Genomic DNA, 10,572 nt, shown 5'->3' with positions numbered 1-10,572 from the left:
TACCGGTACACAGATCCTCTGGGTTACAGGTCCAGTGTTACAAACGCACGGACGCATTATAAAGGGGACAATTAAAGATATAATATCTATAATTATTATAATTCTCTTATATAATTCACAAAACATTTTTGTTCACTCTTTAGCAAACAATTAGTTTTTAAGGAACACTTTAGGAAGTACACATTCAGTTCACACGTGAACACGCACAAAAACTGTCACAGAACAGGCATGAATTGCTCGCCCTTCAGTCAAAAACAGAGAATAGGAAAAGAACAATGGCACAGACAAAGGAAGAGAAAAGTAAATACATAAAAGTAGTAAAGAACAGTCCAAAGTAGAGTAAAAGTGTTAAAAAGGAGAGTAAAGACACAAAACAGGACGTTTGCTCATGTGGAAATGTTATGCCTTTTCTCATCCCATTCATTATCGATTTCTACATATTCACTGTTGTGAATATGCTCATTTGGTCTTATAAAATAAAATGTCTGACATCAACCAACAGTAAGGGTTTCGTTTAAAAATAACTGCCCAAATCGATCAGGCATCAGACTGGTCACATTCAGAACATGTACCACTGAAACATCTCACACACATTTACATTAGCACCCTTGCACGAGTACGTTCACATACGCACACAACGTACCAACACTTCTACTTGTCTACCATAAGAAAAATAATATTATATATATATATATATATATATATATATATATATATATATATATATATATATATATATATATATATATATATATATGTTTGCCGTACAGCATGTCTATCCTCTGGAAAGGTGTAATCCACCTTAGTCTGACAGACAGGGTGCCCGCAGAGCGCTGAAACCTTTACCCAATGAGTGAATTAATGATGAGTTTGCTTTTTCATATTTGTATTTATTATATATATATATATATATAGTTTTCCAATCTCACATATCTAATTTCTGTTACTCTGTTAACATGAAAAGAAAAGGTGCAAACTTCAAAAACTAGTCTATTGTAAGTGTTTTAATGGCAGTAGACAAAATACTGCCAATGTTTTTCTTTGTCTATCACAACACTGTCAAATGTTCCACAATGAAAGTTGTCAAATAGATTATACTTTTTGTTTTTTAACTACTTTAGTCCTCTCAGTGCGTAAAGCTGTTTATAATAGTTAGTTATTTTTTAATCAAACAACCGGCAGCGATTCTTGCCATGTTTAGTAACACTTCATCCAATCAAGCCAAGGAATGTGTGTTAGAAATAAAGTCACTTTTCACCTAAACTGTAGTTCATTATTTTGTAACATTGTTCCAATCCCAGCTGAATTCCATACGTGTTACATGGATATGGGGTGTAATCGGTACTTGTCGTCCCATTGAGTAACCGGCTCAGTTAACACAGTTAGGGAGCACTGAGCAGTATTTTAACAAAGCCTTCTTGAGTTCATTCTGCATTGTTAATGAGCTGAAGACGATCTGTGTCACTGGAAGATGAGGATATGGTTGCCTTCAACGGAGAGGCACCAGTTATATACCCTACACTTTGGACTGTCTAGGGCTTGGGGGCAGAAATGGTGCTGTCCTGCTGGTGGGAATCACCTGTCAATCAATTTGAGTGATAGCACAGATGAAGATACAGCCCTGAAGATGATGCAGACTAATGTCAGACCTTCTAAAAGCATTTCTGAGATGTGCTAACCTGAGTAAACAAACCTCACGCTTGGTGGTTTTGTCATGAACTAGGGGAAAGACTAATGAGTCTTCTGTATTTAACATTAGTTGCAGTTTTAGATCTATACATCGAAAGAACATTTCTAGTCTGTGAACTGCAAGGAGTATTGCAGGAACGTTTTTCATTCCAGCGAAATCTACACTGTTGACATCAGTCATTTAATATCGCTGAGGAATTCGCTTTAATTCCTTTTACGTCCTTCATTCAGTATGTCTTGATAAGAAAATTCCTTATTTTGTCCTCAAATAACATCTGGTCAATGCTGAGCTAGAACAAGCACCCACTTCAATAAAGGACAAATGTCCCGAATAGCATCTGTCCATCTGAGACACCTGTATCTCTGTCTGTTCAACAATCAACCATTCATTCACCTATGAATAAATGCTCTCTCAATGCCTATGCGTGTCTCTGGGGCTCAGATGCGACCATTGCCATGGCTACTGCCACGTCTGGAGGACAGGCCATGAGGGGTGTAATGACCGTCAGAGGTCAAGATCAGGCCGGACACCTCACAGGCCAAAGCCAGCTGCCTCAATGTATCCAAAGCATCTAGCTTAGCACTGCGCAGGAGGTCACACTGACCCTAAAAAGAGAGAGACATGAATTACATGAACCTGGTTGGTTATGAAGTTCAGTTAGCTACATACATCAGTTAGCTCTGGTGCATGAATTTGATTAGGTTCACAGTCTGTGCATTAGCAGAGGGATGACTTTTTAAGCAGGTTTCATATTTACACCAGTAGGTGGCGACAAGTGACTGTCTTTTTGAGTGAATCATTGAATCATTAAATCACTCGTTCAAACCGATTTGTTTAAAAGCACTGATTCATGACTGATTCTTCAGGAGTCAGTTACTGAATCATTCAATATGTCAAAAAACCACCCCATCTATTTCATAAATCTTATTTTCATGGATTTTTCTATGAACAACTCATTTGTGTTTTGTCACACGTATTATAGTCACTTGGATGTGCTTCACTGCAAAGTATTTCATACACAAGTCATAACAAGAAATGATAATGAATACTAAATGATTTTTTTAACAAAAACATTTTATATGTGGACCTCAGTGGGAAAAACTAAATAATTAAAAATGTATGTCCTCTTTAAAGGACATAGAAGATTTATCGACTAAAGCTCTAAAAATACAGCGACTACTAATAATAGCCAAACAACAAGACTGTGAAGAGACTTGGTTTTTCATAGCTTTTATGGCAATGTCTCTTGTTTATAGTCCCAAGTGTAAGGTAAATGCTGTTGCATTAACTTTTAACCCATAAACTGCATAAACATCCAATGGAACTGAAAAATGAATTTCCAATCGTCTAAAACCGACTTGGACCTGCTCATTTCAAAAGTCCACCGCACACACACTGTATTTATAAGGTCAAACAACTTACGTTTGCAAGATAGAATTTCAAAACAACAGAAGCCTTTCTCCCTTTCGTCTAAAAGCAGAGTGAAAACATTATCCAAAATTTGAAGGCTATTTGAGGGAGGGAAAGAGAAGCTCATGCTATTTACCTTCAGAACAGTGATGTTCCAAGCGAAACTTTCCACAGCTTTACTTTGTTTACGGCCTTTTAGATTTTCCTTTTCTCCCAACCTGGCCAGGTCTTCATGAAACACCATTCCTAAGAGAACATATAACAGAAAACAAACACATACATAACATGTATCATTTAATCTTTTTTTTTCTCTGGCTTGAGATTTTTAAAATTACATTTATGGTGCAAACATGCTTCTGTAGGAACTGAGCTGCCAAATAATGGATGATATGTACTCATTCATCCTCTGGTTAGATAATATAGTGCTTCCCGTGATGAATCTTGGCATGGCCTCTGTAAGCTGCCCTTTCATTCCTAATCTGCTGTGTTGTCTGTACTCGCTCGCTCTTATTTCATCAATATACCCTCATAAGGACATAAGAACACAGTATTCTGACCTATGTGCCTTGGATATGTGTAATTGGGGGTAAAAAACATTTGTGTGAGCGATAATGAGGCTAGAAACAGAGAGTGAGGATATTCTAGTACTTGTAGAAAGCATTTAATGATCTTGTCATATCCATTTCTCAAGATTTTACAGTAGTAACTGTATAACTGCAGTATTTTGGTAGTTACCATGGGAAAAAAAACTGTAATTTGTCGAGCTATCATAATTTAAAGTACTTCAACAACAGTCAAGCTACTCTTTTGAAAAAGTAGTTACTGTGGCTCAATTACAAGCTACTAAAAATATAGTAACAAAATAAAATGTTCAAATAAACTTATGAATTATTACTATTACTATAATATAATTTTTATTTACTAATAGTTAATAGATCATTTTCATTTTAAAAACATTGAGGGGTTTAATTAATGAATGTCAATTAGGGTGACAGGTCATACAGTGCTTGAACAGATTACGAACTTTTAAAAACACCTAAACTTAAAAAAAACTGGGTTGCAAACACGGTGATAAAAGCACCATTTTCTACATTAAATATAAAAAGGAAGACAGAAAGTTCCATGCAGGGACTGTGAATGATTTATTTAAATGGTGAATCGTTTATTTACATGACACCGCCAGAATGAAAAGAGTCTCCCAAAGCTACATTCTTTGAATATTGCGTTGACTAACTTGGTTATAAAGCTGCGCGTCCAATTTCACATAACAGTGGTGTTGTGGTTTGTCATGCTACAAAAACAAATACGCTTTGGAAAAAAGTTTGTAGCTTGTTACTGGAAAAGCTACAAAAAAGAGCCATTGCATGTGGGATGAAAAGTGTGTGACATTTCAAGGGACCCCCAGTGGTGGGGGACCTACTGCGATTTTGCCAAAGGGGGGCCCCACGAGATAAACAGTACCAGTGACCCCGATTTATTAGCAACAGCCCTGCTGTCACACTACTAGAAAATGTAATTAAGAGCATCACTAGTATAAGTACCTCATCAACACTGGATACTGACTAGACTTACATCATTTCAAAACAACTCTCAGAACTTTTCAGGATAAAAGGCAATGTTTCAAAGTGTTGATAGGGGACTGTGTGTGTTGTGGATAACAGGATCTACTTTGAATGCAAATTTGAAAAATCTGTGAATTGTTTCTCAAGACTTTCACACATCCTCTGGGGCCTGACTGGAACATCATTCGGTGGAAAGAAAATACAAAGATGATTAATCTCCACTCATCTTCTCCCCCACACCTCTACTCACCTTCCTTCTGCACTTGTGCGATTCTCTCATGCACTCCATCTGCATTTTCTATCAGCTGTTTGTTGGAAGAGATGATCTGAAGAAGGATGCAGACAGGAACTATATTATGATCTGCTCATATATTTTAATAAGATTTTTTTCAGAAAGAAATGAATGCTTTCATTCAGCAAAGACACAATGCATTGATCAAAATGACAGTAAAGACATTTACAATGTTACAAAAGATGCCTATTTCAAATATATGCTGTTCTTTTGAATTTTCTATTCATCAAAAAGAGTGCTAAAAAGAATCTGGAAAAAAATGCATGAGCAGTACAACGGTTTTCAACACTGATAATAATAAATGTTTCTTGAGCACCAAATCAGCATATTATAATGATTTCTGAAGGATCATGTGACTGGAGTCAGAACTCAGCTTTGCCATTACAGGAATAAATTACATTTTAAAATATATTTTAAAAAAATAAGCAGTTTAAAATGTAATGATACTTCATAATATTACTGTTTTACTGCATTAAAACATAAATGCAGCCTTGGTGAGCAAAAGAGACTTCTTTCAAAAACATGAAAACATTTAATCAATCCCAAAACTATTCAACAGTATTGTACACATCACACATTTTATGAATATGAATATAATTTTTGTCTTTGTTGTGACAAAAAAAAGTGACGATGACCATACCAGTGGACTCATTGGAAGCCTTCATCCAATCAAGCCAAGGAATGAGTGTTAGAAATAAAGTCACTTTTCACCTAAACTGTAGTTCATTATTTTGTAACATTGTTCCAATCCCAGCTGAAGAGACTTCTTTCAAAAATATGAAAACATTTAATCAATCCCAAAACTATTCAACAGTATTGTACACATACACAAATTTTATGAATATGGCTAAAAATATGAACCCAAAGGACTAATTTTCTAAAAAAAAAAATAACCCTGCTGAACTCACGTCTCCCAAAAGAGTGAGAAACTGCTCATAATTTTGCATGAAATTCTTCTATGACTTATCCCAGCTAAATTATACATTATTCATTCATTTCATAGGTCTATACTTTTACTCTATGCAAACTACTGTCTCATTTCTGACATAACATAAAATGCTCAAACATTACACATCTGAGAACTCTATTATGAACTATGGAAAAGAGATCTTTAAGCAATACAATTCTGAGAAGACCCCTGCTGCCCTCTCTCACAGTGCAGATATTTATAAAATGCAGTCCTGCCAGTCAGTGCAGTCTGACTCTCTGGGTCTCAAACACACAACAGAACCCAGAGTCAACCCACAGGGAGAGACAGAGAATGAGGGAACCAACAAAAGGAGAGGAGGAGGATGGTTACTAAAACCTGAAATGTCTTACTCACTCCGATGTGCCTGTTCTTACTCCCACACACATACATGTGGGATGGATAAAAAGACAAATGCCATTGTAATGGCAGGTAATGCAGGTAATAGCCTAACATTTAGGAAATGGTTTTATCTGCGCATTAGTGATGCCTGGGAAATTTAGCATAAGCATAAAGTTGGCCTATTATAGTCTATGAAACGGAACCACTGACAGCCCAACAGAAAAACAAATGGTAATGATGCATGACATTAAAATAGCCTACATAAATAGGCGTCTCTTACCGTGTCATAACCATTTAGCAGTTTACGAGTGGCATCAGTCAAGTTTCCCACCGGTTCCAGGCATGGGTAACCTTCCTTCAGAGTGAGTGTGGCACATGGGGTCCCATCTGGACTCTGCAGCCTCGTGGCTAAGCTCTGAATGCACTGCTTCAGTGTGGCCATCGGGGGGAGCCCACACTGCTCTTTAAAAGCCACTGTGGCGCTCTAAAGAAAGAGAAAACATGAACACACAGGCACACACTTGGTTAACACAAATATTTCAGTAAGTCCAAGAGACAGAGATAAAAGTACGAAACATAATACGATAAGCACAAAAATGTCATGTTAATAAACAAAAGAAACATAAATGCATATTTCCAATTTTGGGCTTGGGGTAGCATGTTTATGAGATGTCTCTTGTGCTCACTGTATTTATTTGATAAAAAAAACACAGTAAAACAAACATTGTGAAATATTATTACAATTTAAAATAATCATGTTTCAACTTATTTTAAAATATAACTTATTCCTGTGATGGAAAAGCTGAATTTCCAGCAACCATTACTCCAATCTTCAGTGTCACATGATCCTTCTATTATGTGGATTTAATGCACAACAAATAATTCTTATTAAGCAGCACAACTGCCTTCAACATTGATAATATTTTTGTGGAATACTTTTTTTCCTCTAAAAGACCGTTTGAAAGAACCGCATTTGTTCGAAATAGAAATCTTTAATAACATTATACATTATATTATACACTTTTAATAAATTTTATGTAACCTTGCTAAATGTATTTATTTCTTATAATATTCTTTTAAAAATAAAAAAAATGGACCCCAAACTTTTAAATAGTATAATACAGAATACTCTAAAAGTATACGATCACAACTGCAAGATCCCGTCAAAAAAAAAAAAAAAAAAGAGGGAGCTAAGAGTCTGAAACCTTGAAAAATAGTGATATTTATATTGTTTGACACTGACTTTATTATGTAAAGCTACTCTCAGGAGGCAGAGCCAAAATAATGACTTCTTTCCTTTATACAGACAGATAAACCTGTGCAATTGAACAGCTTTCTGTGTCTGCATGACTGTTGACTGTCAAAGACCTCAGCTAATCACATTTCAGCTTTTTATCATACATTTCCCTTCATTACATTGTGGCAGATAGAGAGCCCATTTCTATTTTCCACCTGACAGAATCACACACCCACAACCGTGATTAACAAAGCCATTTGGAGATGTTCGTGTGTGTTAAGGGGGCTTCATGTGGGTGATGATTAGTCTGTATATCGGTGTTTATTTGTATGAGAAACAAGTACATAGGGTATGCTGGGAATAAAGTGGACATTGTTGTGGCTCAGATATATTATACAGCAAAATGGAATGGAAATGAAAGAAAAAGGGACCAGTGTGTACAGTGACCCCATGAAGTATTTAGACAATGAAAAGGTGTGAATGTCATTGCATTATATATAATAAAAAATATATATCAAACCAGGTGGCTTTTAATTCAAAGAATGATAAGAATGCCTTTGGGCTAAAATTATCAAACAAACAAGTCTGTTACCTGTGGTGTGTGAGGTAAAAGATTCATAATCCTACCAAAAAGGACCATTGGATCAGATGGTTAACAGAAGATAAGACTAAAAGAAATAGTTTTTGGAGCTGCTGTCTGGTTGTGTGTTTATCTCTGAGATCAGCAGGTTTTGTGAACACAGTAATTATGGATGTGGAGTAACTCCTCTTCCTCAACACACTGCGGTGGCAAATGATCCTGGCCCTGTCACCTGACCCCACAGATACTCTACCCTCCATCCCTCCTCCCCTTACCGTCACCCATAAATCATACCTCAACTTCACATAGTCTAGGTCAGCATAACTGTTGTGTTTTTGCTTGGTTTAATTTCTAGGCCTTGAAACTTCAGATCAACACATCGAGCTGCTAGAAATGTGTGTGTTTACAAACCTCAGAAATGGCAAGTGAACTGAGGTTTGCTTTTACAATAGATGGCCATACTCCAGTGAGGAGGTGTCTGGTTTTTACATGTTCAGAACTGAGACTTGCAATCTCATGTCATCTGATTATTAAAAGTCTGTCAGTGACTCTGTATCAAAGCATTGCAACAAGTGAGGTCGAATCTTCAGGTGAGTGGATGTCTCGCTATAATATCTGTTTTCAGTGTCTGACATGGCCATGTTATTAGTGAGCGACACATATTTACAAACAGCACCAATGATCTGCACGAGCCACTGAACAGCACTAATAGCGCTGACAAAAAGCTACTTAATTGTTTTGTTCACTATTTCCAAACCATTACATTTAGACCGCTCTGACTGGGAGAGCCAGCCGTCAATCTAGATGGACCAGTGCTACCCCTGACACTAATGTGGCCTCATCCAATCACAAATACATCCATTTAAAATGAAACACATTAGTAAAAGCTGCACCCATAGAATATGATAGAAAGAATATAAAATATTTAGAAATACAATCAAATATTTAATTATAAAATGTTTAGAAATTATTCCAATAAAATTAAAAAAAATGTTTATTTACTATTTATTTAGCTTTTAGATTATAGATTTCTATGCAGTGCACTGATAACTTTTAAAAACTTATCAGGATGCTAGCCCCCAGCACAGCCTCAAGCATAAAGCGATAAACCTTACATTTTTGACAGGAATGAAAACAAGGCTGTGACGGAGAGAGTTGCAGTAGGTCCAATGGGCTGTACTGTTATTAAACAACATACCGATAGTTCAGCTGATGAAACGCCTTTCTAAATAACTTTCAACAGAATAACTTCATAAAACAGTTTTGAATGTTATGAGGTCCTTTATACAGTGTGTGATTTTGCAAAAACTGCAAGTCTATCCCTCACAGTGTTGTTTTCATCTGCGTTAAATTCACCAGTGCCTAACCTGATTAACGTCTATAGTTAAAAAAAAAAACTCTATTCATCATTTACTCAACCTCATGTCATTCCAAAACCATAAGACACAAATTAAGATATTTTTTATGAAACATGAGAAGTTTCTGTTTCTCCTTTGAAAGTACAGGCATGCAAGCCTAATTTGAATCTGTTCATTTTATGAAGCTATTGCATGTCTACATAAAACTTAAACCGCTTGAATCTTATGGATTCATTTTAAGATGCCTTTATGACCTTTCTGGATCTTTGGATCAGTCTGTCTTTGAAGAATAATCCAAGTTTTATGGGTTTGGAACAACATGAGGGTGAGTAAATTTTCATTTTTTGGGTGAACTATCCCCCATTACCAGCAAGATTTCCTTGATCATCCAGCATCACATGGAAAAAACCATGCTGGCTGACCAGCACCAAACCGCGTTAATCTACATAAACCAACCTGAACCAGAATGGAAATTCCTACATGTGTAACCTGGTCTTTTCAGCAGGGTGTGGCTGCTAAGTAGTGCAGAAGTCAAATTGCTAGTATTACTGTTGTCTGAACATGCACAACCTCCCTTACCAGTGCATCCTCTCGCAGGTCTGTAGCTTCTCGCAGAGGTCCGCTGGCTGGGCGGAAAGTGTCATCCAGCACTTTGATTCCTGTGTTACGCAGAGTGACGTACTCTCGTCCACGCCGTGCTCCTCTCCTGACGGACAGACCCCGTCTCTGGGCCTTTCCCCCACCTCTGCGGTTAGTGATGGCGATGTGTACAAACAGGCTGCCGTGGGGCAAAGGGTCTCCAGCGAGGCCCAGCAGGGGCACATTTCGGTATCCAGGTTGTAGACACTCAAAAGCAATGGTGTACTGGCCAATGAAGTCATCACCTATATAATCATCATCCAGAACAACGAAACGCAGCAGGGCTAGTTCAGGCATGTTCACCTGAAAAGAGAAAACAGTAAATGTAATTTTTGGCCTCTTCAGGTGTGCAACATTCTACAGATGCAGCTGTAAGGAGAATTAAATATCTATGGTGTATAAACAGACACTTAACACATGAGCAGACATTCTGAAATATGAAGCATGCAAAATTTAGTGCAGACCACTGAGCCAAACGTGCCACTGTAACGCCGC

The 10,572-nt window shown here is 37.0% G+C and overlaps 1 protein-coding gene across 2 annotated transcripts in view; it reads right to left on the bottom strand.

Moving 5' to 3' along the window:
- Positions 1-905: 905 nt before the first annotated feature.
- The window catches only part of LOC107569711 (inactive phospholipase C-like protein 1), a 70,699-nt gene continuing 61,032 nt past the window's right edge, over positions 906-10,572 (bottom strand). The window contains exons 4-9 of one of the 2 annotated variants that reach the window (XM_016255852.1): positions 10,018-10,380; positions 6,544-6,747; positions 4,913-4,988; positions 3,237-3,346; positions 3,113-3,160; positions 906-2,295 (exon numbers count right to left, since the gene is read on the bottom strand). In XM_016255852.1, coding sequence (XP_016111338.1) covers positions 2,128-2,295; positions 3,113-3,160; positions 3,237-3,346; positions 4,913-4,988; positions 6,544-6,747; positions 10,018-10,380 — 969 coding nt within the window. In that variant the 3' untranslated portion in view covers positions 906-2,127. The remainder of the gene's footprint in view (positions 2,296-3,112; positions 3,161-3,236; positions 3,347-4,912; positions 4,989-6,543; positions 6,748-10,017; positions 10,381-10,572) is intronic. The other variant, XM_016255861.1, reaches the window with a different exon arrangement.

Source organism: Sinocyclocheilus grahami, unplaced genomic scaffold, assembly GCF_001515645.1.
Source record: "Sinocyclocheilus grahami isolate Dianchi unplaced genomic scaffold, SAMN03320097.WGS_v1.1 scaffold28.1, whole genome shotgun sequence".
NCBI lineage: Eukaryota > Metazoa > Chordata > Actinopteri > Cypriniformes > Cyprinidae > Sinocyclocheilus > Sinocyclocheilus grahami.
This window is presented reverse-complemented; position numbering and strand designations above follow the sequence as displayed.